General features: G+C 50.3%; 1 protein-coding gene and 1 long non-coding RNA gene across 4 annotated transcripts in view; one reads left to right on the plus strand and one right to left on the minus strand.

Annotated features, from left to right (window-relative positions):
* Positions 1–17,693: 17,693 nt before the first annotated feature.
* On the minus strand, positions 17,694–27,009 carry LOC122240206. Of its 3 annotated transcripts, none has more exons than XR_006219585.1 (5): positions 25,953–27,009; positions 24,281–24,419; positions 19,701–19,800; positions 19,114–19,355; positions 17,694–18,621 (listed from the first exon to the last, which is right to left on the minus strand). It is a non-coding gene; the product is annotated as an uncharacterized LOC122240206 (long non-coding RNA). The 3 variants fall into 3 exon arrangements; XR_006219584.1 differs by having other exon boundaries at positions 25,944–27,009; XR_006219586.1 differs by having other exon boundaries at positions 18,937–19,355; positions 25,944–27,009.
* The window catches only part of PFKFB3 (6-phosphofructo-2-kinase/fructose-2,6-biphosphatase 3), a 74,842-nt gene continuing 72,247 nt past the window's right edge, over positions 25,014–27,608 (plus strand). Inside the window, exon 1 of the mRNA XM_042990977.1 lies at positions 25,014–25,140. Coding sequence (XP_042846911.1) covers positions 25,125–25,140 — 16 coding nt within the window. The 5' untranslated portion in view covers positions 25,014–25,124. The remainder of the gene's footprint in view (positions 25,141–27,608) is intronic.

A 27,608-nucleotide genomic window follows, 5' to 3' on the forward strand; every position in this document is an offset into this window, starting at 1 on the left:
CGGTGAAGTTATACTGTGGGATCTGCGGCGAGTGTGGGGGTAGGTGGGCGCAGAAACCGTGGATCCAGCAGTGCTCTTCAGAGACTCTTGTCTAGTCTCCGTGCAGGTCAGACTTGACATGTTGATTCCAGAATTCACAGGTGCATTGTAAATGTGTGTCCAGTTATATTTTGGAAACGGTGGCTCCTTAGGGGCCACGTTTCTACTGGCAAAATTCGCAATAGTATTAGTTCTCACGTAATTTTTATATTTATAAAATGCAGCCTCATAGGCCACTTAAACTGTACTGCCAATGGATGGAATTCTAGAATTGTGAAAAGTTGTGCCATCGGAGTGTGGTGGTATTAAGTGGGTTAAAGATGTAGCGGGACCACAAAAAAGAAAGCAGCTAATAATACTTGGTACTGAGGTTCATTGCCAGAGCAGGAAGTGTTTCCAGAATATACTGTGCCTGTGTTCTGTTCCTTGCTTGCCCAAATACTGCATGTGACCTTTCTGCAGCGGCAGTTGGCGGGGGCGTGTACCTGTGCTGTCTCCAGGTGATTACCACGTGGAAGTGTGTTGTGACCCTTCTCGGGGGAAGAAAGCACTCAACAGTTCTTTGCATCCATGGTTTGGAGACATAAGGAATATTCTAACCCTTTTTAAAAAAGGATTTTCTCATGTTTTTATTTAACATAAATAAAAAAATAACATATTCTCTTTTGTGGTATCATTTTACTGAGTAAAACTGAATTGAGACTTGGTTTCTGTGATAAAAGCATACGTATTCTATAAAGTTGGGTCAAAGAATATAAAGGAATTATATATTGAATATTTTGTAGAAATAAAAATCAACAGCAGCCCTGAGACTTGAACGGGTCTACCTGTGGACCTGAACACCTGGACTGGATACTAACTTTGGGCCTATAAGTACCTAAATGTGCTTGTAATGGGTTATATGCCAAGAAACCCACCATAAGTTGAAGATCCATTTAATACACCGAATTTACATAGCCTAGCCAGGCCTACTAAACGCGCCCACGACACTCCCGTCAGCCTCCAGGCGGGCAAAATGATCTTGCACAAAGCCTATCTGATAACAAGGTGTTGACTGTCTCCTGCCACGTACTGAGGACTGACCTGAAAGTGATGGGCACAATGGTTGTCGGTGGATCTGTCTGCCCTTGTGAACACTGGCTGCCTGGGGGCGGTGGCTCACCGCCCAGCATCCCAGAGGGCGTCCGACCGCACGTCACTAACCTGGGACAAGACCCACGTTCACATTCAAAATTCCAAGTACAATTTCAGCTGAATGTGTATCACTTTTGCACTATTATAAAGTCAAAAAATTTTAAGTTGAGACTATCGGTATTTATTATGACAGCTGAATTTGTATAATCTCTGAAGTAGAAGTTCCAGAATGCCTCTAATACCTGCACTGTTGTTCTGCTTTATAACAGAATGGTTTATTTGCATCGAGGTGGCTTTTTCCAATGTTCTCATGATCAACGATGCGAGAAATGCAGGTGCCTTACACTATGATTTTTATTAGCATGGGCACATCTTAGTAAGTACTTCTCTCCGATTATTTCTTGTTAAATTATCCATGACTGCATTAATCGTTTAGTACGTTATTGGAAATGAATTTCTGATCTTCTAATTCTGCAAGATAGGGCTTGAGAAATTTAAATTAATGTCCAATATTAACTTCAGCGTAAAAATGTTGACATAAATTATATCCGTGAAGCTACAGTGTAACTAGGAGGGTTCAGTGTAATAGACGCTTGTCACTCCTGGCCCACCTGGGGTGTGCAGGCCCATCCACCTCCCTCCCTAAGGTGAAGACGCTTGCTTTCCTGGCCTGTCTTGCAGCTAAGGCAGGGGCCCAGCCCTGGTCTTCCCATGACCGGTGCCAACTCGGAGGCCATGCTCGCACTGGCGAGGGCAGGCACGGTGCTGGCCAGCCTGTGGGTCAGCGGGGGCAGAGACGTCATGTTGTAGTGGCGTGTGTTGTGGGGCCAGTTGTGTGGCAGGCAAGCTTCGGAGCAGTTTCGAGGTGTGGTCTGGCAGCGCTCTGCTCTGTTTGAACCTCCCAAGTGTGACTAGGGCCAGTCTGGAGATTCTTGTTTGCTGCCTGGTTGTGTTTTTGTGTGAATTCCTTTTCTTAAGCCAGAGTGTGTTCTCCCATTCGCAACTAAGAACACCTGACCGGTAAGTCGGTATCTGGAATTGCAAATGACAGATCTTAAAAGATGGACAAGATGGGACAGGATTGAGGAGGGCTCACTATGCTCAGTTAGTTGGTGAAAAACTGGTGAACCTAGTTATTTGGTGGCAAAACATTTTGCCCAACTGTTACTGTGCTTTGACCTAGAGGCCAGACTGGTCTTAAGGGAAGTAAGAGGGAAACCACAGAGTGTTCCCATGTCCTGGTCATTTTTTAGACAGCTGTGGCTTTGGTGCCAGACTGCATGGGTTCAAACCCTGGTACTGCTTAACTGCTGTGTGACCAGGTGCCTTGGCTGAAGATGGAAATGATCACCGTACCTACTTGAGATTGTTAGGAAGATGAAGTAAATCATACGTGGGAAAAACAGATCCCGGGAGTGTTGAGTGCATGCAGGCTGCAAAGTCCTGCAGAAGAACGAGAAAGCCTGACCGAGGGGCTCCGGTTTGAAAGGCGAGGTCAGGAGAGGACCCGGCCTCGCTAAGGGAAGCCGCCTGTGCTGCGGCCTGCGTCTCGGTTGATGGGGAGTCTGAGTCCGAGCCCGCTGGTGTGAGGGACCCGCCATCGCTGAAGCTCAGCCAAGGGCCCCCGCAGCCTTAGCCGGAGTTCAGATCGGAGATTGTAGACTGCACCAGTGGAGTTACCGGGCGGCTTTCCCACTGGAAAGGATGGTTTTGAACCGCCCGAGACCACAGCCTTACTTCTTCAGTACGGGGGAGGCGACTGGCCGGAACCCTGGACACCAGCTGCCACGAGACAGTGCTCAGCTGCAAGACCCTTTAGGTGAGACCGTCGTGTTCACTCGGACTTGGCATGCTCAGCTGTCCCGGTCCTGTCCTGCCTTTGTATGCCCAGTCCCATGCTCAGGGCAGGGGACCCGGCCTTTCAGCTGTAGACGTGTGCCAAGTAGGGACACCTTTCACCCCCAAGATTCTGGGCTGGAATCAATAACTGGAAGATACGTGGACTCGTCTCTAGGTCAAGGGTGAACCTATGGGAAGAACAATGGATGTTCTGGGGGGAGCCGGGGAGGTCAGCCGGCAGACACGGCGTATGCCAGCATCGATTCCCGAACCCCTTTCTTTCTTCTGTGTCTCTTCAGAGGCTGGAAGGATGAATTAAATTCTTACCTGGAGCTAGGGACGACCATGGGACCTTTCTGGCCAGTGAGCTGTAAATGGGAATGTCGTGCACATTTAGGTAGTTTCAGAAATGCCTTCTGCTAGCCATCTAGTCCAGGTGATGAGCCCACACGCCAGGACAGGGAGCGAGGAAAAGCCCGGTCACATCAGTGATAGGCAGCTTTCCAGCTTTTCTGCGTGGGAAGAACGGAGCTGCCGTATGGTTTCTCTTCTGCTTGAAGGTGAAGTCGTCTCTTGCCGGTACATTCTGTTCCCACAATGAGTGTGATTTGTTTAAAAGCTGGGGCGGGGGGAGGGGGCGGTGTGGATTTTTTGGCAGATCATTAAAATCACCTACCAGTGTAAAGCCTTGCAGACTTCTCAGTTTGCTTTTCCTAGAAGCAAGCCCCACCTAAACCGAAGGAGAATTTAGTTCTTCGTTTTCTTTCAGCAAGCATTCTGTCCATCGCCGTGTGCAGGCATCGTACTTAGCCCTGGGAATGAAGAACTGAGTAAGGCAGTGGTCCATGCTTTCACAGAGCTCGTAGTTTATTTCAGGGAGAGACGCGCACACACAAAAGCGAACACAGGGCAAGGCGAACCGTGCCGAGATCAGATCTGTCACTCGACTGAATTCTTCGGGGCTCGTGACATTGTTCTCTCTAGTCCCAGCATCTAGCACGTATCTGGTAAACAATAAATTGGCAGTAAATTTGCTGACTCTGAAGTCACAGATCACAGATGACTAAGCAGGTGTGTTAGGAGTGGTAACGTCTGATTTGTGCCGTTGGTCTTGAAGGAAGAGTAGGGATTTGCCAGCTGGAAACGAAGTTCAGAGGAGGGCTTTCCAGATGGAGCTGCAAGGGAGGGACAAGGAGGTCGTGGCACCGCCCCCGCCTGCCTGTCATGGCTGCCTTGCGGCCTTCTGCCCCTTGGGCTGGTAATGATTTGATCCCCAGCTCTATTAGCTAGTCCTCTCCCTTTTTTGTTTGTTTTTCGACAGACTTCTTACTTTAGATTTACAGAATTATTGTGACTGTAGTACAGAGTTCCCTTTACACTCCTAATCTCTCCTATTACCTATCTTAACATTAGTATGGGACATTGTCACAATTAACGAACCCATATTGACAGGTCGTTATTATATTCTTCATAGGATATACGTTATTATATGTTACTAGCATATTACGTAGTTTATTCAGATTTCTTTAGTTTCCGCCTAAAATCCTTTTTCTGTGTTAGGGTCCCATTCAGGATCCTAGTCTTATCCTCTTAGGTTCCCCTTGGCTGTGGTAGTTACTCAGACTTTCCTTGTTTTTGATGACCGTGACAATTGACCACCGGTCAAGTATTTCGTAAAACTGTCATCAGTTGAGGTTTGTCTGATGTTTTTCTCTGGTGAGACTGGGGTCATTGGGGGTGGGGAGGAAGACCACAGAGTGTTGATGCCTTTTGCATTGCGTATCAAGATACATACCATGAACACGACTTACCACTACTGATGTGTATCTCAGTCACCTTGACCGGGTTACTGTCAGGTTTCCCACCCGAAACTACTCTTTGCTCCCTCGCCCGCACCCTACTCTGGAAGTCAGGAAGTCACCCCACGACCCGCTCTTAAGGAATGGGAGGCGTGTTCCACTTCCTTTGGGTGGAGTAGCTACATAAATATTTGGAATTCTGCATGGAAGATTTGGCTGCTTTTCCACCATTTGTATACTTATTTTACCATTTATGTCAATATGAACTTACAGATATTTATTTTGTACTTGGGGTTTTAAACCAGTATTCATTTTTTGACTCAAATTCTTCCAGCTTTGGCTGTTGGAAGCTTTCTCAGTGGTCACTGATATCCTCAGTGGCCTTTGATATCCCCATCACTGCGGGGTGTTTTATTGTGTGTTTATAACACTTCCTTTACTTTCTGGGACAACAAGGTGCCCCAGCTTCAGCTCGCCCATTTTCTGCCTGAGTCCTAGAATTGGCCCCTTCTCCAAGGAGCTCTGGTTCCTTTTACTGGAGGATGGTATTAGGAACCAAGATCTGGGCATAGGTGTGCTCATGGCTGTTGGGGTGTCATTGCTTCTAGGCCCCCTCAGCTAACAGAGCAAGGAAATATATGTTATGGAATTACCCGTGTACATGTAGCCATCTGTATGTACGTTAAGGTAAACGTGAATTTATACTGATGCCTCCCAAATCTGATCCCTTGCCCCATGGATCATTCTAGCCTCCTCCCCTTGCTTATGTGTAATCTCCTCCTCCCAACAGTGAGAAGCATGACTCCTGCCTTCTGCCATCCACTTAAACTTAATTGTTTCAATTCCAGTATACATTTATAGAACTTACAGAATTTTTAATGCAAAGCCTCATGGGAAACGACTTTATCAACTAGAGTACCGTGCTTATGTACAGTTTATCTCACTTTCAGTCTTAAAGACTTCACTCGTTTCCGGTTACTTGGGTCAACACTTTATCCCCCCACCCTAACCTTCAGTATGGTGGTTTTTAGGTTTGTAACATGTTTAGATTTATCTGTCACAATACGCATTTCACCCTGGGATCTCCCAGTCTTCCAAGCGAGTTTTTAAAAATTTTATATACATTAAGATATACTTGGGCTCTAAAGTTTTAACAGGCTTTGACAACTGCTTTACTGTCTCAGTTCACCATTACTGTGTCATACAAAATGATTTCATTGTCCTAAAAAACATCCCTGTGCTGCACCTATTTTTTTTTAATGATTATTTATTTTGAAAGAGGGCACGAGTAGGGGGATGGGGAGAGAGAGCAGGAGAGAGAGAATCCCAAGCACAGCGGGCACTGTCAGCTCAGAGCCCAACTCAGGGCTCAAACTGACAAACTGAGATGATGACCTGAGCCAAAATCAAGAGTCTGAGCCACCCAGGCACCCCTGCACCTGCTCAAATCTCTCTCCTTTCCCATGCCTGGCAACTACACTCTTTACTGTCTTTTATTGCCTTTCCAGAATGTCACAGAATTGGAGTCGTACGGTGTGTATGTAGCCTTTTCGGACTGGCGTCCTTCCCTTAACGTTGTGCGTTTGAGATTCAAGCATTGATTCATCTCTTTTTGTGGCTTAATAAGTCGGTTTTCATCGGTGACTTAAGGTCTGGATGTTTTATCTATTCCCCTACTGCAGGACATCTTGGTCACTTCGAGGTTTTGGCATTTGTGAATCCAGTGCTATAGACATTTGTGTGCAGGTTCTTTGTGGACATAAGTGTGGATGTTAGTTGGGTAACTGTCTAGAAGTGTGATTGCTGGATCGTGTGGTAAGACTGTATGCCAAAGACTCTTCCATATTTTCAAACTCTCCCTGGACTGGCTACTCTTCTGACGCAGAGCGACATTCTCAAATTTCTCCCTTCTTTAGGGGAAAAAAGTTAAACCCTTGAATTTTAACTCACTCTCCTCCCCAGTGCCCTGCCTCTTCTTTCACATTCCTGGCAAAGAATCACCAGCCCTCTGTGGCCACCTGCTGACTTTTGACACTTAAGGAGCAGGGATTGTAATGGACTACAGATCACACCTCTGCTGCCACCAGCCCTCCGTTAAAGATCCCTGTGAGCCGCCTCTAATGGGGGTCTATTCGGTTCTCTTTCTTGACCTTTTATGGCATTTGACACTGTTAACCACTCCCTTCTTGAAGGCTGTGACCGCTCTTCCTGTGGGTGTTTGCTTATCGCTCACCCTTCACCCCTGTCCCTGGGAGATTTTATCTGCTCTCCTGGCCTTTGGTTTCTGCTGTGACTAACACATGTCTTTATCTCAGCCAGTCATTACAAAACTTCAGACCTGCATCCAGCTGCCTATTAGACATCCCCCTCCCGCCTCAGACATGTTCGAGCTTCACTCACTTTCCCCCTTCCAAACCTCCTGCTGAGCTCTCTAATTTGGTGGGGGGAGAACATCACCTAAGTCAGAAACCTAGGAATCTTGATTGCTCCTTCTCCCTTAGAGCCCGAACCCGTCTGTAATTGAGACCTGGGGAGTCTGTTTCTTTCCCATCTTTCATGTTAACCAGGGGGAGGACCTTGATTTCAGAGCCTCATATCTCTTGCCTGGAGTAGATGGTGGTCTCCTTGATCTGACCTTGACTCTTCTAATCTGCCAGAGTAATGCCTTTGCTGTTCAGGTTTACTTCCCGTGTCCAAGAGTATTTTGGTCTAGCCAAGCTCCGGCTCTGTAAACTGGTAAACTGGGGAGTTCTCCCCAACCCTCGTGCTCGTTGTCACCCCAGCACACCTTCAGCGGATAGTCCCGCAGGTAGAAAGGTTGGCAAGATTTTCTTGGCTCACGTTCTTGCCTGTGCCTGGAGAATTGACCCTTTGCCTGTATTCCTCCAACGACTAGCTTGCACCTAGGGAACTGCTGCTCACGCAGGGCTTACTGTCAGCACGAGCCTTACAGCAGAAAACAACAGCCTCTGCTCCGCATCTCCCCTGCAGTAACTGCTTCTATCTGTTTTAGCTGGGTCGCTTCCGGTCGCTGCCTCCTTATTCCTAAATACATCCTCGTGAGGCTACTTCCACCAGCCGCCCTCCGCTGCTGCCATTGTCGGCCTTTCTCGTCCTAAGCACGTGTCTAAGAATAGAGCTCAGTCTCCACCTTCTTAATTTCACTTTTCCACCCACTGCACCTTAAGGAGTAAATCCAGAAAAAGATGACATTGACTCAGGAAAACAGGAGACACGACACAGGAGAGAGGGAGTCTTGGTCCAGGAGGTGCTCAGAAGGCCCGGAGACTCCGGGATGTGGGAAGTGGGAAGACGAGGGCGCTCAGAGGGACGTCTCCAGGGGCAAGTGGACTGTGCTGACTCAGTTCCAGGGGAAACTGGGCTCCACCAATTCCAGGAAAAGTTGTATAATAACGCTAATCATGGTGTACCGCTGGCTCAGCCCAGAGCGATGTACAAGATATTGTAACAGCACAAATACTCGTTTCTGATTAGTTTATTAATGTTGCTTTCTGACTCACTTGAAAGGACAGATGGGGAGCGGGTGGGAAGGGGTGTTCAAAAGCTAACTCTTCTGTTTTCTAGGAAGTCAAGGGCTTGTTAAAATCTCTTTGTCTCTCCTACGTTGGATTCTTTGTCTTCGTTTTCTGGATTTTCTCTCTTTCTCTGGTGGAGCTTATCCTTTGTGGTTCCCTGAGAAGACAGACCTAGGAGATACGTTTTTTGAGGCCTTGAATCTGAAAATATCTTGATTCTGTCATTGTATTTGATAATTTGACTAAATACAGAACTCCTGCATAAAACCCATTTTCCCTCAAAAATGTGCAGGTATCACTCACTACACTATCCTCTTTCTTCAGTGCAATTGAGAAAATGAATGTCATCCTTTATGAGCTGGGTCTCTTCTCTCTGGAGGGTTTTGTGAATGTGTCTTCATTCGTTACGCTGGGCGTTTGGGATGGACTTGTTCAATCTGGAAATTCATGTCCTTTGAATTCCTATTCTGGAAATTTTTCACCTAATATTTGATAACTTCCTCCCCTTCCGTCATGACATCTTCCTTCATTGTATCTCTTCTGGAGCTTTTATTAGTCAACTTGTTCCACAATTTGTCTTTCTGTCTTTTCTCACTTATTTGCTGACCTCTCATCTAAGGCAATAAGATACAGAAGTGGTTGAGGCCTGGACCAGAACCTTAAGAGTTTGGGTGTATCTGAATTATGGAGCTGCATGTGTTGTTTTATTTTTTAAAGCCGTACATCACAAAGCTATTTACAACTTTTGAAGAGGAATGAATTTAATAATGACATTTTATATAAATGCACATATACCGACAGTGTGGGACAGTTAGCAATTTCCTTCTAGAAGTATATTCCTCTTAGTACTCGGTTGTTACGATAGAGATTTTATTTGGGACGCCTGGGTGGCTCAGTCAGTGAAGCGTCCGACTTCAGCTCAGGTCACGATCTCACACTGTGTGAGTTCCAGCCCCGCATTGGGTTCTGTGCTGACAGCTTAGAGCCTGGAGCCTGCTTTGGATTCTGTGTCTCCCTCTCTCCCTCTGCCCCTCCCTGTTCATGCTCTGTCTCTCTCTGTCTTAAAAATAAATAAAAACATTAAAAAAAATTTTTTTAAATAGAGATTTTATTTGCTAAATCAAGAGAAACACATAGACCTTATTCTGCGAAATGTGATTTAGTAAGTTTCCTTTTTCACTTACCTGCTAGACATTCACAAAATAGATTTTAGTTTTTAAAGATAACCTAAAACTGTTTTTTAAAAAGTATGAGAAAGGGAAAGATTAGGGAAATATTTTGCATGTCAAATGTCATGGGTTCATACAACTGTGATAACAGAGAAAGTGTCATTACATGATTGTCCCTTTAAAAGTTCTATGGTTTGCAGATTATTTTTAAATGTACCAGTGACTTTTAAATTTGGAAACAGCTGGGTCTTTTTCTTTAGCAACCACCCTTTTTCCCTCCTCTGCACTATCAGGCGATATTAAAAATACCTCTTATTAAAGCCCTTGTATTATCTTCTTCCTGTGGCGCTTTTCTCCCATTGCTCAAGTGTCCCATCTATGCAGTGAACACACGATGTTTTCAAGTTTCTGGTAAGTGAAGCCACTGTCCCCGTGGATGGGTTTATGACAGAGCCTGTGGGCGGATCTGTGGCTTGCTGAAGCCAGAGCCTACGTGAGGGAAGGAAATAGGTCAACGGGAATGGGGTTGCTAAGAGAATTTTGTTACATATTTGTCTTCGAAGAACAGAAGGAACAAATAGAATCAAAGTCTGATAACTTGGCAAACAGTCTTCAACTAGCAAGACGCACTTTGCAGTTACTTGGAACACTGTTCTTAGGGCTGAGGTCGAGAACTGAGAAAATCACGTGGACACTGTATCATTTGGAAGCAAACAGGCGAGTATGGACATGGGCACTTAGTGAGGGGCCGGCTGTACTGAGTCATTCTGACCTGAATTTTGCATAATTCTTCCCAAAATTTGGGTTGAGAAGCAAGTTCCTAGTCTCAGTTTTTATTTTAATTTTTCAAAATAATGTATACACGTAATTATAAAATGCACTAAGTGCTCAGAGGCTCATAACAAATTAGAACAGCCCTATGCCACATCAGTCTTGTTACCCAAAGGAAAATGCATTCAACTTTTATAACTGACATTTTATGGCATTTATCTATCTCAAACTCATTTGCTCATAAGCTATTTCTTGATTTATCATTTGTAGACATTTTTCTAGTGATTTCCTATTATGAGAGAGGAGGATTTAGCTTTTTTAACCCAACTCATTGGGTTTAAGAGCTGTCTTAAAGCTCATTTCTCCCTCCAGCTCTCGTTAAATATTTACGTCAAAATTCTGTGTTAAAGCAACAGTCACTGCAAACTAGTGCATATATATGATTCAAGCATTATCCAGGTGGTATATTATGGTTATTTTTTAATATAACCTTTGTGTTTTCTGGAGTTAATAATAACTGCCTAGTTTTAAAAAATTGTTTAGTGGATGTACCTATTTTAAGATTTTTCTAATTTCTCCATTGGTGTTTATCTGCCATTTAATACTTTTCCCCCCGGGTCAGGCGTATCAGTCTGTCAGATTCGTATTTTTCCTGGAGGCTTCTCCCCCAGAGTTCTCTGGCCTTTGCCCCAATTTGGACTGGTCCCTTCCCAGGCCTGCTGGACATTGCCATCTCGAGACTTCCCTTGGCTGTGTCTCATGTCGGGCCCTAACTTTTAGAGTCTTCTATCTTCTACATTCTTGCTTTAATAGAATACATCCCTGCCAGGCATTAATGTAATTGAAAATTGAGAGATGAGTGGAGTCACAGACAGTATTGGAAAGGGAGAAAGTTGACCCGTACGTTCTCATCAGCTCATTGTTGCTGCGAGAGGGAGGCAGTGATAGATCAGGCTGTCAGCAGAGGCTGCGTGTACCCTTGAGGTTGGCACCGGCCTTTACATCACGAGGAGAAGCAGAGGGCAAGGATCCTGCCTAGTTAGCTTGACACGGCAATTATCCGACTACAACTCTGGCTATTGTCTTCTTTTCCGAGTGAATGCGGTTACAGAGCTGAAATCTGGGAGTAGACGTTCTCCTTCCCGTAGCTATTTAGGCACGTTGAAAATACACCCCCAACCTCCCTCCCTCCCACCCCTGGGAGCATTCTGAGACTGTTTCTGGGATGGCCCAAAGGTTCCCTGCACAGAACAGTTGGGCCAGGGGGTGGACAGACGGGAGAAGGGTGCAGGGGGAGTATAGAAAAAGGCAGAAGGAGAACTTCTGTATTAGCAAGTAAGCTCAGAGCAACCTGGTTGACCAGTCAGCTTTCCTACTCTGCCTCATCTGGCATTTTTGTATCAAGTTGTGGGGAAAAGCGGTCACAGAGAGCACTGCTGAGGCTCAGTGGCAGGTGTGGAAAGGAAGGTTCTGGACAGAGAGTGGAGCTGGTCATAAAACTGCCTTCATTTCCTATAAATCAGTGGGAATCCTCAGCCATTTGCCAGCAAAATTCGCAGTTCCTCAGTGGCCAGTGACATTAGAGCCAAATGAAAGAGCAGTGTGTTCTGCAAGGTTAGGCCTCGCCGGCAAAGACAACAAAATCGAACGGCAGCGGTGTCCGATTCCTGGGGCTGCCATAGCAAGTACCGCAACCGGGTGGCTTAAAACAACTTCTTTCTTTCTCAGTCCTGGAAGCTACAATTCTGAAATCAAGGTGTCAGTAGGGTGGTGCTCTCTCCGGAGGCCCTAAGGGAGGATCCTTGCCTCTTCCGAGCTTCTGGTGGTTGCTGGCCACCCCTGGCATTTTCTGACTTAGAGACTTAATTCCAAACGTCATCACATAGCATGCCGTCTCCAGTCATATGGGACTTAAGACTCACCTTACTCTCGTATGACCTCATCTTGACTAATGGCATCTGCAAAGACACTTTCCAAATAGGGACACTTTCCAAATAGGACATAAATTTGGGGGGGGGGGGGTGGGCACTCTTCAACGCAGTACAGTAGCTTAAATAAGAGCATGCTTTGCATCCAGGGACCCCCGAGGCTGATGGCTCTGTCATCCTCAGCTTGTGCCCTCCTCTTCGTGGTCTGCGAAGGCCACTTAAGTTCCATCCATCGTGTCTGCCTTCCGCCTGCGAGAAGGGGGTGGGGGACAAGAGGGGTCCACGAGGCACGTGCCCGCGGCCCTGCACACCGCAGTGCAGTACTTTGACTTCCACGGCGGCGGCCGGAACTCTGACAAAGGCCCGGCAGCTGCGGAGGAGGCCGGGCCGTAGCCCTCTCTTCCGACCGCCCCGCGTCCCGCTGACACTGGCACGTTCTCTCTCCAAGGACAAGAGGGTGAATGGAGGGGAGGCGGGCAGCCAGGCCGGCTTGGCTTCCCCTCAACGTGTACAGGGAATGGCCTCTTAAAGGAATCTCCAGAAGTTACCGTGCTTGTTCAGTGGCGCTCACAATGTCTTGATAGTATGTTCCCTTAAAAAGTGACCTATGTATGTGGGACTCAGAGGCGGGTGAAGAACTCCTCACCTGACTTTTTTTTTTTTTTTTTTTTTTTTAATGGAATGCAGAGCTGCTGCATTACTTTAGAAGTTCAAGGGAAATTTTGATGCTTCGTGTCTACCCTTTTGCGAGGCGAAAATGGTCCCGGCCCCCCATATCCTGCCCAAGATCCCCCCCAGTCCACAGCGGTCAGCCCCCCTTAACCTTCCTGCACCCAGGCCACAGAGTCTTCTTGTGTCTTCCAAGCGTGTCATCCAAATGCAGTCCCTTTCCTGCCCTTCCTGTGCAGGTTCGCGAAGCCTCCAAAGGTACGGAAGCAGGGTTTCTGCAACGACCCAAGTCCGGACGTTATCGGAGAAAACAAAAGGGGAGACCTTTTCCGGGGAAGACACGGCATTTGCTAATAATAAAACCTCTGGCCCCTAGAAGGTCTTCAAGAGGCCGGGAGGATTTTCTCACCTCCCACCCACCACGCATCCTCTTCCCTCGACTCCTGGTCTCTGAACCGCTTGGCATATTTGCCCGCTTGTTGGACGTGATCCGGCTGAGGTGAGCCCCCACCCTCCATCGACCGAGACCACGTTCTTTTCCAGGTTCTCGCCACGCTCCCGTCTTCCCCTGGGCCTCAGTAGTGCGAGCAGTTGTCAGTGCCCCCCACCCCACCCCGTTAAAGATTCATGTGCACCTTGTCAGGGGGACTTCCGGGAAGGAAGGGCAGGGCTTCTCAGCTCAAGTCCGGGACTTGGGGACGGGCAGGTGCCTGGAGACGCAGCAAGAGGGGAGTAGGGTGCCCGCCAGTGTCCCCTTCCTCTGCCCGAGCTTACTTGTGGACATCTCTGTTTCATACATTCCTTGTCTTGGACCGAGCACATTCTGAATGGCAAGGTGTGGGCTTTGCTTGAGAGCTTCAAACCAAAGCCACCCTTTTTCTTGAGGAAATGAAAACGAATCATTTTCTCAGATCCTCTGCAGACTTCATGATGGACAGTCGCTGACAAAAGTCATCAGGCATCCGCCTCGGCAGTAAGGGCGGTGTATGATTTCCACACTCGGTGACGTCTCACCAACTGTATTATTTTTTTTTAGTGTTCACTTGTTTTGAGCGAGAGCAGGGGAGGGGCAGAGAGAGAGGGAGAGAGTCCCAAGCAGGCTCCACGCTGTCCGTGCAGAGCCTGACGCGGGGCTTATCTGAAACCATGAGATCACAACCTGAGCCTAAATCAAGAGTCAGATGCTTAACTGACTGAACCACCCAGGCACCCCCCCCACCAACTGTAGTATTTTTGTAACAATAACCACACAGGAATAAAGGCCATGCTTTCCCTCCAAGCGATCAGATAGATGCATATTTTCTGACATAAATAAACCTTTCTCCTACTTGTGCTCTTAGGTTTCCCACCAGGTCACCCACACAAGCCCACATTCTGAATACCAAGTCCCCTCCTACTTTGGGGCAAACCCAGAAGTTGTTTCCAAAGACTGAAGACATTGCCACCTGGGTGGTGCCATCAGACCCCCTGTGCTGTTTGATGGCCCTGAGTGAGCTTTCCTGGGTTGAAATATTTCCTCTTCCCGGGGTGTAAAGGGGAAGAAGCGGCCGAAGTAAGACGTTGAACTTCTTTATGAAGAAGTCGATTTGGAAATAGTAGGTGAGGAGGGAATGGGGTACAGCTTGCTTTTTTCGGTGTTAGAAAATGCCCTCTGTTTATCTGCACACAATAACCATTTAAGCCCAACTGTAATTTGTTGACTGGAGCAGGTTGGAAAAAATATTCAGGGAAATTATATATTTTTATACCAGTTACCTGTTGATGAGGTATGTATTAAATTAAAAGTACTTATTAAAATTCTGTTAGGTCATATGATTAACAGTGTACCAGATGCCTTAAAATCATGTTGAAAATATGGGTACAAGTATGATTCTAAGATATGTGAACAATAGTGCCAGCAAACAGATGAAGGTATAATTCGCCCGAAAAACACATTGTGAGCTTTAGAGGAAAGATTTTTTTTTTCCCCTTTTTCTGGCTTTTAGAGCCGTATTAAAACAAAAACTTCCAAAGCGTGAACAACCTTACGGAAGCCACTGAGCACCCCCAACCACCCAAACCCTCAGATGTTCACCTGGCTCGTGCAGTCTTCCTCGACTCCTCTTCTCGGCCAGGGGTGGGCGAGACCTGTGGTTCCAAGCCCCCATCAGTTTCCAGTTGTCAGTCCAGCCAGCCAGAGAGGGGCCCTAAGCACCCTCCGACAGATGACCGAGTTGTGACGCCTGACACCCCTACTAGACAGCATGTCGTGAATTTCGGATTAATCCTGGAAATCTGAAAACTGTTCATTTTAGTAAAACGTTTTAAAAGTCCTTAGTCCAAGATTGGTGCTTGTCTAGAACATTTGCTGTCAGTCTTAAGGACTGGGGTGTAAACAGAGAGAATGCATCTCCCATGGAGAATGCGTCACCCAACCATCACTGGGTCATTCTGAGCAAGACTGAAAGGCCGTCACATCCCCTCCCGTCCACACAGGAGCTCCGTGGGAACCGGCACCCCCTACCCCTTCTTTTCGTACCCTTGCTGCTTCCCAGCACCCAAGTTCTAATTCTGCCTAATGAGATGGCCGCAGAAATATCTGGGTCTTTGAGGGCAAGCTTTTGCTTCACTGGTAAAAGGGAAAAGATGTAATGGTGCTCCTTTCCCGCACCCCACCACACCGTTCAACCTTGAATCACGTGGTCCTGGTGTCCGGAGACCCCCTGCCGCTTCTGGTAAACCCCACCTAAGTTCTGCCTTGGGAAAGCCCCGTGGCCTGAGCTGCTCCTGTGACCCGGGCTGATCCACTCGCTTCCCGAGTAACACTCCCTCCCTTGGGAGCCACTCTTGCTGGCTCAGAGCCCTCGGTTCCAGCGGGGCTGGGGGAGGCGAGACGGGGTGGGGGGCCCCTGGCCCCCCACCCCCATCGCTGGAACCCCCGTGGTGGAAGCCAGTCGGCCATGACACGGCCAGATGACCAGTGGAAGGAAGAGATGAGAGCCAGGCGGGGTCCTGCGGCTCCCCCTCAGGAGGCCACCCGCCCCTAGGGCTTGGGGGTCCCGCCTTTCGTTCTGAGTGATGTCAGCACGCTTCCAGATGACGCGCTTTGGCCTAAGCTCCGTTGAGTGTGACGTCTGTGCTTTCGAACCAAGCGTTCTGGTGACCCCCACAGCTACTGGTGAAGCTCCCTCACTCCACGGGACTGTGCTTTCCACTCCTGCCTGTGACCATCCACATGCTGTCCTCCTCTGTAGTCGCTAAGTGCCCTGGGCCTGAGGACGCTCTGCACCCCAGAGCAGGACACCATTAGAAACTCATTCCCTAATTCTGGAAGCAGCAAAGGCCTTCTGAGAGCCGAAAAGCTCTTCTCAGGTCCCATCTAGAAACTCCCCAGCAGCAGATGTACAATTTAGCTTTCTTTTCAGTTGTAAACATGTTATTGCAAAAATAACGCACAGTTCAGAAGGTCTGGAAAATCTTTATTATGTTGGATATTTTTTGCTGTCCCAATCAGGGTCTTTCTGGTCGATAAGTAACCTTAGTCAGTGCCTTGGGACAAGAGCCCTGACTTGCTGATATGACATAACTGTTTCTTCAGAGTCTTTTTCTTTTAACTGTGGAAAAGTTTCTATTTAAGCAGAGGAATATGAAGCAAATTAAACCCAAACTTTTGATATTTTGGGGTTAAGTGTAGGTGACCAGTATCTCTTTGGCACCTTGAGAACTTGTAATTTTAAGAGGATGTGGCAAATTTGAGTATCCAATGGACAGGCCTTGTGATCCCAGTTTTAAAAAAATTTTTTTTTTTTTTTTTTGAGAGAAAGAGAGAGAGCACGAGCGAGCACACGTGTGAGCCAAGGAGGGACAGAGAGACAATCTTAAGCAGGTTCCACACTCAGCACAGAGCCCAACTCGGGGCTCAATCTCATGACTCTGAGGTCATGACCTGAGCTTTAAGCTAAAACGTGCAATGCAATTTTATTAAGATTGTCAGCAGTATGGGAACATTTAATAAAAGAACTGAAGATTCGCCATATTTAGTTGGTTATTTGGCAAGGCTTGTGAGCAAACCAAAGTGTTCTGAAGTATAAAGTATTTCATAAATGCAGGTTTTAATTGATAAGGCAGTTTAAGTAGCTGGATTTCTACATGGGACCAGTCATCAAATTCCCCTGAACAATGACTGTTAAGTTTTACTATATTTTATATGATAAGGTTATAAGTAGAATAATGCAGCTTTGAGTTAAGTCTAAGAACTTAAGGAAAACCTAAAATGTTGAATTTGGATAAAATGTATATTGAAAAATAGAAATATCTCGAAGCAGTCTTTCGTATAATGTAGAAAAGCCACCCTCAAGTGCAGTAAAAATATATGTTCCTCCAACATTAGAAATTCTGCGTTTTCGGGGCGCCTGGGTGGCTCAGTCAGTTAATCTTCTGACTTAGGCCCCGGTCACGATCTCGCAGTTTGTGGGTTCAAGCCCTGCACCCAGTTTTTTGCTGTCAGCGTAGAGCCCACTTTGGATCCTCTGTCTCCCTCTCTCTCTGCCCCTCCCCTGCTTGCAGTGTCTCTCTCTCTCTCTCTCTCTCTCTCTCTCTCTCTCAAAAATAAACATTAAAAAAAAAGAGAGAAATCCTGCTTCTCTTTTAAGCAGTCATTCGGTCCTCACATCGGGCCAACAACTAATATTCTCTGCATTTTACAGATGGGGACACAGAGGCAGAGGAGGGAAGAAATGGCCCGGGGCGTGGAAGGGAGGGCCAGTTCTGGAGCTGGTCACACATCTTCCACCACGTAGCTTCCACGATGCCGTCCAGTTTGCCTCCAAGTTGTTCTGATCACGGGTTAAGTGAGAGCCCCCTTTGAAGACTTGCTTTTTCTCTGGAAGTGACAATGTGACTCATTTGAATCACAAAGACTCTTCATTTTCCTCTTCAGAAGGGCAGCATCATCTTCTAGGACTATAATGGGACTGGAAAGCCACCGCTTGGCCAGAGCAGTTGTGCCTGACTTCTGGGAAAGAGGCAGTCTGGCTTCTCAGCCGTAAATAGGTTATTAAGACTAAATACACTGAGGTCAGATGGGCCTGGGTTCCCAGCTCAGCCAAGCCCTCTGAGGACTGTGATGCCCCGCCCGGAGGACAACGACTGACTGGAGAGAACACAGCTCCCCGGAGAGAGGGTGTGGCACGGTGAGGACAGTGGCATCGGTTGAGAGGCCCAGCTGGAGGTCTCTGCTCCGTCTTTGTGGCCAGGCGCCCAGGGCAGGCCACTTCCCTTAGCCGCAGCTTTGTCAGTAGCGAGTGGGGGTGAGCTCGCCCCTGCTTGAAGCAGGAGTTTGTCAGAGTGTGGAGAAAAAAGGACACGCTCGTTGCGACGACGACAAAAAGCCTGGTCATCTGCTGGCACAGGAGCGAGCTTCACAAGAGCAGCTTGGTGACATTCTGGAGTCCTTTAGGGCTCTGATGTTTTCAGTGATTCCATCCTCAATGCAAGCCCGGCCCTGGGCTCGGTGGGCTTCAAAGGCCCAACTTAAACCCCGTTCTCTGCAGCCACTCTTTCCTTGTGAAGAAAGGGACAACTGTCCCCGACTGGCAGGGAACCGGGCAGCCCCAGGGCGTGCACTCCCAGCTGCTGGTGCCTCCGGAGCTGCGGCTGAGCACTAAACACAATGCTACTCTCCTTCCATCCGGGACAGCAAGGGTGTGGATAGCGTCTGTCCCCTAGAGACTGAATCCTGATTTCTGAAACTCCGCGACTGGAAAGAGAAGAGATGATAATTAATTTCATTCCAACACGGTCAGGGCTGTACTTAGGAACCGGTTTAAACGGGAGGATTAGTAGGAAAGAAGGAGACTCTCTCTGAGCCAGGTCAGACTGATCTGGTGGGCACCGGGGAGCCCACATCCTCAGAGCAGGTAGGCCGTGCCCCCCACCGTCCACAAACCTGTTGCCCGTTTATATCCATTTATTTGGTTTAAGAAACTACCCTGCGGCAGGCAGGACTCCCACGTGGCCCCAGGATTCCTGGCCCTCGTGTACACAAACCTTCCCCAGTTACTCAAACACTAACCCAGTATTGCCGTGAATTTGCAGACAAAAGTAGGATCCCAAATCAGCTGGGCTTACGATACGGAAACTATCTGCAAGGGCCTGTGTCCTTCCTTAAGGCAGGGAGTTTCCTCGGCTGGTCCCAGAGGAAGGGGTCAGAGTTCAAAGCCCGAGAAGCCATCCACCTGCCTCCACTAACCTGAAGACAGGAGGCGGCCACGTGGCAAGGATGCAGGCAGCCCCTGGGAACAGAGTGCTGGTGGCTGGCAGCTGGCGGCCGGCAGGAAGTGAGGACTTTACTCCTGAACTGAATTCTGCCCTGGGAATGAGCTTGCAAGGCGGTTTTTCTCCAGTCTCCGGTTGGGAACTCCCCCGCTCACAGTGATTTCGGCCTCCCGAGACCCTGAGCAGAGACCCCAGTCTTGCCGTGTGACTTCTGACCTACAGAATCGGGAGAGAATACATGGGTGGTATTTTAAGCCACTAAGTTTGTGGTAAAAGCTCCTCCTCACTGTGCTGCCTGGAAATTAGGCAGTTCCCATCATTAATGGTAATTAGTAGCTGATTACACAGCCAGATCAGTTTGGGAGTTGTCTCATTTAGCGAGTTCTGCAGTCTCTATGATTACCCTTTACTTTTTTTTTAACTTTTTATTCTGAATTTTTAAACTTACAAACATTTTGCAAACAGTCTAAAGAAGTCTCAAACACCCCTCCCCCAATTCTCCAGATGTTGCATAAACACAGTACAGTTACCCAAATCCGGAAATTAATATTGGTACAGTACTATTCCTGTTTCACCAGCTGTCCTACTAATGTCCCTTCTGTGGTTCAGGAAGCCATCCAGGATCCCGTGTTCCATTTAGTCTTCATGGCTCATTAGCTGCCTGTAAAGCAAGAACACTTCCTCAGTCTATCTTTGTCTTTCACGATTTCGACATTTTTGAAGAACTGTTTGCTAGTTATTTTTGTAATGTCCTTTATTTTAGGTGTCTCATGTCTCCTCACGATCAGATCCAGGTTATGCATTTTTGCGCAAGAATACTGCCCATGTGATGTGTCCTTCTCAGTGCATTGTATCAAGAGGCACCTGATGCTGATTTGGTCCATTACTGGTGACGTTGACTTTGATTAGGTGGTGGAGGTGGCTTCCAGTTTTTTCTACCGCAAAGCCACCACCTTCCCCTTTGCAACTAATGCTTGCCTTGTAGGAGGTACTTTGAGACTGTTAATATCCTGTGTCTCACTGCATTATTGCTGCTTGCTAATTTTAGCCTCCCCGGAGGGTTCTTCTGTGAAACAATTATTTCTGTGCTATTTGCCAAATGGTGACTTTTCTAGCGCCATGATTCCTTCTCCATCTATGAGCTAGGATTCTAGTCATTTCTGTGAGGTCTAGGATTTGTGAGGAAGAGCTCTCCCTCCTCCCCTATGTATCTATTCACTTTCCTATTTATTTATGCCAGTGTGGACTCATGGCTTCTCACTTTGTTCTCTGGGTCACAATCCATTGCTGCCATGACTGTTTTGGAGGAGCCCTTTCACGTTGGACCCTGTGTGTTTTGGACGCGTCCCCGTCGTTTGTCAGCAGGTCTGCAAAATGATTACTTATTTTTCTGGCACAACAAGATGTTCCAGGCTCATCCTGTGCTTAGCCGCTCAAACTCTCCGGGGGCTCTTGGCTCCTTCAGTCGGAGACTGGTGTTTAGGAACCAACAGCCGTGAGTTAGATGTGTCCTTATAGCTACCCTTAGTATTTATAGTTTTCTCTGATACTGTGAATCATTGATTCTTTCATAGTTCCATAATTAGGTGTGCGCAGGTGAACACGTGCATGCGTGCACGCACACGCACATGCACACACACACACACATTTTGGTAATGGATAGTTGCTCATCCCCCAGCAGCTGGATTTCCCTCGGCCCCCTCGACCCCAAGGAAGCTCAGCCCCAACATTCCTGGGCCAGCCCACGTGCTCCTGCCCCACGCCCTCCCCTCCCCCATGCTCCCCATCGCTTCTCTCTTCTTCTGGGACCCTTCCCTCTCACTACCCCGGGGCCCCTGCTTCCAGCTCTACTACTGCTAATGTTACTCATAATGGCAGCTGCCTTTCACTGAGCACATGTGCTCCAGGCAAATACGATTTCACGCGATCCTTACAGCAACCTGTAAAGAATGCATTATGCCCATTTTATAGGCAAAATACTGAAGCTCGAAGAGAGTCTATCATACAGCCTTGGGAAGCCATGGCAGAGATTCTCAGCCAGTGTCTTCTCCTCACCCCTTGCTTGCGTCTTGCACACACCCACGCCAGGGCTGGCTGGCCGGAGGTCTGCCTTTTGGCAGGACCCAGGGGCCCAGAAGCTTGAGGCGGCAGCAGCTTTAAACCACCCGGACCGTATCAATGGGGGGTGGCCCGCAGTGGGGACAGCCGCTGGACTCTCTACTCTAGGGAGTCTGGTGGAGGTGGGGGTGGGGCCCTCAAGTACTTTATGGGCCCTGCTGGTCCCTGTCCCCAGGCACGCCCCTTCCTCCCTTCCTTCCTTCCTTTCTTCCTTCCTTCCTTCCTTCCTTCAACACACTCTTCTTTACCAGTGTTCCCTGACCCCGATCAAATATTCCCTCTTCCTATGACCTCAGTTCCTTCACTGGAGACCAAACCTCACATCCTATAGCTAGAGAGGAAAGGCTTGTGGGTAGAGATGAATTTCCGGGGTGGAACATGTTAGATCTCTGAGTGTTACCCTCACTTTGGAGAGAGTGTGAAAGCCTTCAGTTTGGCCTACAAACTGGAAAAGAAATCTGGGAAGGGGGGCCCTTTTCTTCTTGCAGTAAGAAAACCAGAGGCCATGGCTCTGGCACTTTCTGCCCCAAGAGCCTGGGCCGGGAGGCGCCCCGCGGAGCACCGGGACCAGAGGAGAAGGGGGGCTGGTGCCCTGGGTGGGAGGAGCCCTGATTCTGCTCCAGATCCTGCAGGACCCCTCCCAGCCCGGTCCCACTCCCCCTCTTGGGTGTCTGAGCACAGCCCTACACAAGGAGGGCCGGCTGCACCCTTACCACCTGGGAAGCTTCAGGCCCCGCCCCAGGCTTACTAAATCAGAAACCACCCCTGGGGCCCAGCCAGCTGTCACAAATCCAGTCCTGCAGCTTGCTCCCTGCCCTTGGGCTGGAGCAGCTCTGTCCTCAGGCCCCCGATGACCGGCTGGTGCTAGTGATGGTGGCCATTCTAGCACGATGACAGCTGGGGCCCTGGAGGAAGACCGGAACCCGCCTGACAACTCTTGCAATTTCCGCAAGGTTCCAGCCACTAGGCTCCACTCTAGACGGCAGTGTGCTGTGCTCAGAGCTCCTCAGAAGAGTACTGTTCCGTCCATAGGTCATCAGACCCAGAAGAGAAACGTCGGCGGACACAACGGGGAGTTTGGGGAATAATGATGCGATTCCTTCACTCTGCGACTCACACTATATTGTGGGAAGTGCCTCGGAATATACTCTCCACTTAAGATCTCTTCAAATCCTGCCTCCACGCCGAAAACCAGAGGGCTGTGAACCACTACCCCAGCCCATACTGGGTACTGGCCACAGTGAGTTAGTAGTTCTTGAGCAAGTCCAATTTTTCAGGCCACTCGTTTCTCTCCTGTGTGAACTTGCCTAGGCTGTTGCCTCCCTTGTGCAAAGGACAAGCAGAGACACTCGTGCGGTTATGAAATGTCCACGGCAACCCTTGTTGGCAGGTTCTGATCGAGAGAACAGACGTCCCCAGGGATTATGAACAACAAGACCCAACATCAGAGAGGGCTGCTCTCGGAAATGATGGGAATAAGACAGCCACGAGCCCCCTGTTGTTCCTATAGGGGATTATGCTCAAGAGTGGAGAGATGAGGGTTCCGGTTCCCCCGTGGGGAACCGGTTTTCCTGCATCACTTCTGATTCCGCATGGGGGGACTTTCCACACCTATGAGCCCTTCTCCCAAGTGTCCTGCAATTGGATCCAGTCCCACACTAACTCCCTGCGCTTGGCATGGACCCCACAGGGCAACAAGGGGCTCAGCCCCACAACACTGCCCCCCACTTCAGATGCCAGTGCAACTACTGGGTGCCCAGGAACCCGCTCTTCTGTCTGACGTGGCCACAAAGTCTGGGGTCTCCGCGACTTTCGCTTTCAGGTTTGATAATTTGCTAGCGCTGCTCACGGAACCCAGAGAAGTGCTTTACCTGGTATTATCAGTTTATTGCCATGTATCAGTTTATACAACTCAGGAACAGCCAAATGGGAGAGGAGCGTAGGACGAGGTGAGCGGGTAGAGGTGCGTGGAGCCTCCCCGTCCTATCGGAACCTGCCACCTTCAGCCTGGAAACTCTCCGAACCCGTCATTTAGGGGTTTTTATCCAGGCTTCACTACATGCGCATGACTGACCACTGGTGATCCGACCCAATTGCCAGCCCCTCTCCCCTCCCTGGGTAGGGGTGGGGGGATAGAGCTGAGAGTTCCAACCCTCTAAGCATGATGTGGTCTTTCTGGCCACCAGCCCTTATCCTGAAGCTACCTAAGTGTCCCAGGCACCAGTCATTTCATGAACACGCAAAAACCCTCTTTTCGCTCTGGAGATTCCGAGGTTTTTAAGCGCCAGGTGCCAGGAACTGGGAACAAAGACCAAATACGCATGTCTTACTGTATCACAATCAGCCGCCTGAGTCCACAAGGCAGTAAAGGCACCAGCTACAAGGAAGAGGTCCCCCCCCCCCCCCGCAAGCGTGCATGTCCTCTGGCTTCACTGTGACTCGCAGCCGCCGCACAAATCCGAGATGTGCAGGCTTGCATTTATCTGGCCTTAGATAAAATTTGCCTTCCGGCAAGTGAGTCCATGGAGTAAAGTGCAGGTCCGCTGGGTGTTATGGTTGTGGCAGCGGAAAGGGCAGAGGGCGTTGGCGATCTCTCTCAGTGTCAGATCTCCCCCCCCCCCCCACTTCCTGTTCCTCTTACACAGACTGACACCCACACTCAGGAGCTGAAGTCGGAGAGCTCAGGAACCCAAATGACAATACCTTGTCTGAACCAACGCTGGCTGCCTTCTCCCAGACATGGGCTCCCTTGGAATGTGGGGGTGGAGTCTGGACCACCACCCATAAAGGGTAGCAGCCCAAGGAACTGCACCCCCCCCACCCCCCATCACGAAATGATTAAAAACCCACGAACACCCCACTGGCTCTGACTTTTCAGTTCACCTGGATTTTTTTTTTTTCCACTACGTAGAAAGTGGGGAATTGCATAGATACCTTAAATATTAGATCTGGAGACTGTTCCCAACACCATTTCTTCAAACTGTAACATAAAATAGCACTTTTTCACAGGAACTAACTCTCACCTGGACGGACAGATGACTCTGCCTTTGAGAAATTTGATCCCACCAAGTAGTTAAGCATTTTTCGGGTGCTGGCCTTCACACAAAATGTTTAGTGATGTGAGGAATGGTCTCCCTTCTCCATTTCTCGAGGTTACGGTTCCTGAAAGTCCCATTATTATTATCATTTTAAAATTATTTTTGACATATGTATTGATCAGGATGTGAGGTGCTGTTCTAGGTCCCCGGGGAAACAGCGATGCACAAGGGAGAGAGAGAGAGAGAGAGAGAGAGAGAGAGAGAGAGAGAGACGCACAGTTTGCCGGAGGCGATCACTGCCGGGGTGGGGTCGGGGTGGGGGGTGGAAGAGCGCGGGGCGGGAGCCCAGGAGCTGGAAGGATTTTCAACGAGGGCGGCCAGAGATGCGCTTTGCGGGGATTATTCCCTCCGGCCTTCATTTAATTTCCGTCCACGCCGGCCAGCCGTTGGGGCCGCCCCCCCCCCCCCGTGCCGGTGCCGGTGCCGGTGCCGGTGCCGGTACCGAGCGCCCGAGGGCAGAAGATCAGCGCGGGAGGCCGTCCTCCGAGGCCCCGCCCGGAAGGTGTGCCCGCGGCGTGGGGAGGGGCGCGCAGCGGCGCCGGGCGCGCAGGGGTTAAGCGCTTTCCGCCGGGCCCGCCCCGGAGGCCGCGCCGCCCGCCTCGCCGCGGTCCCACCCTCCGGCGGTGACGCGCCCCGCTCTGTCCAAATATGTCCCTTTCCCCCCTCCCTCGCCCGGCGCCCGCAGGCGCCCCCGAGCCGCGAGGCTGGCACTCGGACGTCGCCCGGCTTCGGTATCCCGGGCCGGCCCCGCGGGGCGCACCCCTCCGCGATGCCCTTCAGGAAAGGTAGGCGCCCTCCCCGCGCGCGGCCGCCGGGGACGCAGCCCCGAGAGCCCAGCCCGCGTGGTCTCCCCCCCCCCCCCCCCCCGGGCGCGCGCCGCTCCCCGCGCGACCCCCCGTCGTCCCCCCCCCCGCCCGGCCCTGCCGTGCCCGCCACCCCCACCCACCCCGGGCCCCGCGCCGCCCGCCACCCCCCGCGCTGCCGGGCACTGCCCGGCCCTCCGCACCGCCCCCCGCGCCGGCTCTGCCCTCGGCCCTGCCCGCCCCCGGTCCCGCGCCGCCCTCGGACCCCGCGCTGCCCAGGCCGCCGCCGCCCCCGCCCCCGCCGCACGTGTCCCGGCCGGTGCGCCGCGCGGGCTGCCCAGGGCCTGCGCCACTCGCGCGACTTTGAACGAACCCCCCCGTCGCGCCTCATTAAGTTGGAGGTCGCGCGCGACCGGCGGGCTGGGGGCCCTCGGTGGCGGGGGCTTGGCCGCGTGGGATTCCCCGCTGCGCACTCGGTGGCAGGCTGAGTCCGGGGGGAGGGACCGCCGGGACACGCGGGTGGGAGAGGCAGGTCTGTGTGCGAGTGCTGCCGCCGCCCTTCTCTACCCTCCGACTCCTGGGACGTCATGTAAACCACCCGGAACCTCAGTTCTTCGGCAAAATGGGGGACTGGGGACGGCTGTGTGGGACCGGTGGGACAACGCACCGAAAGGCAGATACCGACCGGAGGTGAGGTCGGCCTGGCCTAGGAAGGTGCCCTCGGGCAAGACCTACCCCCCCCCCCCCCCCCCCCCCCGCCCTGCGCCTGGCACGGAGACACCCACCTGGCCCACCTGCAGGCCTGGCATTTAAGCTAGTTCACTGGGCCCGCCCCCTCTGCAGCGGGTGTGTGTGTGTGTGGGGGGGGGTGCACAAGCCCTGTCCGCGAGCCTCAGATCCTCCTGTGGCCCCCTGCCCCGGAAGGGGGATCCCACTGTATTTGGCCTCAGTTGGCTAGCCGGGTGATGGAGGCCGGGTCACTGCAGAGCTCCGCTCGGATCCTGGGGGCTGCCGGTCAGCTCGGAGCCCAGGATAGAGACGGAGATTCAGTTTTACTTCCCAGTCCGAGCTGTCTGACTCCTTCCCCTTTTCTCTTCGTGTGGGGAGGGGCTTGGGCTCTGGTGACCCACCCCTACCTGGGTACCCTGGCCGGGTGAGGAGTAACTAAGAGGAAGCCTCCACCCCGCCCCCCGGGGGGGGGGGCGGGGTGCGGCTGGGACTGAGCCTGGTGGCCCTCTGCCTGTCTTCTTGCCGGCTCTTCCTTCCCTTATAACTCAGATTCTAGGCCAATGCTCTGGTTGCACTTGAAGCCCTGTTGGCCTTTGTCGTTTTTACAAAGGTTGCCGGATAGAGCTCCTGGTTGTGAACGGGACTGGTGAGAAGGAAGGCGGCTGCTTCTAAGAGCAGGCGGGGTGTGTGGGGGGGTGGTGAGAAGGAAGGCCTCTGCTTCTAGGAGCAGGGAGAAAGCTGTCTTCGGTCCTCTGTCAGCTCACGACGTCCCGCCCCTCGGTCACTGTCCTCAGTGTCTCCATTACTCCACTTACAACATGGCGGCCTTGCCTGGACGGTCCCTCAGGCTCTCACCTGACCTCATTTAACTGCGGGCGTGAACAGTCGCATGTCTGCTGACTTTACCACTTCTCCGCGCTCGCTCATTTCCTTGTGGTCTCTGCGGGGGAGCTCCCAGAAGGCCTGTCCCAGCACTTGTTGGTGGGGGCCGGGGAGGGGGTGGCGAGCATCCACATCAAGGATGAAATACCTGCGCAGCTAAATGATCTTGCACGTGTGACGATTTCCCTTGATGACAGTATTAATAGCTCACACAGGACAAAACGTTTGCAAACTGCTAAAGGTTAAGGCTTTGTCATTGCTGCACGAAGGGGACAATACCATTCGTCTGTTCTGTGGATGCTAATTCGTGAAGGTCCTAGGATGGGAGGAACAGTAGTTGCTGGGTTTTGGAAGCTTTGGTGGTGAGCCAGCCAGGGCTGGGACTCTGGAGGGCTTGGAGCCCGAGCCAGAACTCCCCCACTTGATTGAGTCGTGATCTCCTACCTAGAAGTAAGCCCAAGTGGAAATTGCAGGGAGACCTGGTTTGTTCGGTATCGTGATAGGATGTCATTTGGGGCTGCGCAAGGCAGAAAGGTCGGCCGTGGGGTGGGGCTCAGCACCGTGTCCCTGGAACTGTCCAGATGGTGGACACTTAAGTGCATATGTTTTACATATATATATATATATATATATATATATATATATATATATATTTGGATTTTGAGCCATCTGAATATATTAACAATTCAAAAAAATAATTTAAAAATTAGGAAATGAAAAGCCTTTCCTGCTCTCCCCACCACCCCCCCCCCCCCGCCCCCAAGATGAAAAGAAGCCCGATGGAGAAGGACTTCCTCCTAGCTAACCTCTTGAAAGTTACTTGACTACTAATTCCCTTC

This window comes from Panthera tigris, chromosome B4, assembly GCF_018350195.1.
Source record: "Panthera tigris isolate Pti1 chromosome B4, P.tigris_Pti1_mat1.1, whole genome shotgun sequence".
Classification (NCBI taxonomy): domain Eukaryota; kingdom Metazoa; phylum Chordata; class Mammalia; order Carnivora; family Felidae; genus Panthera; species Panthera tigris.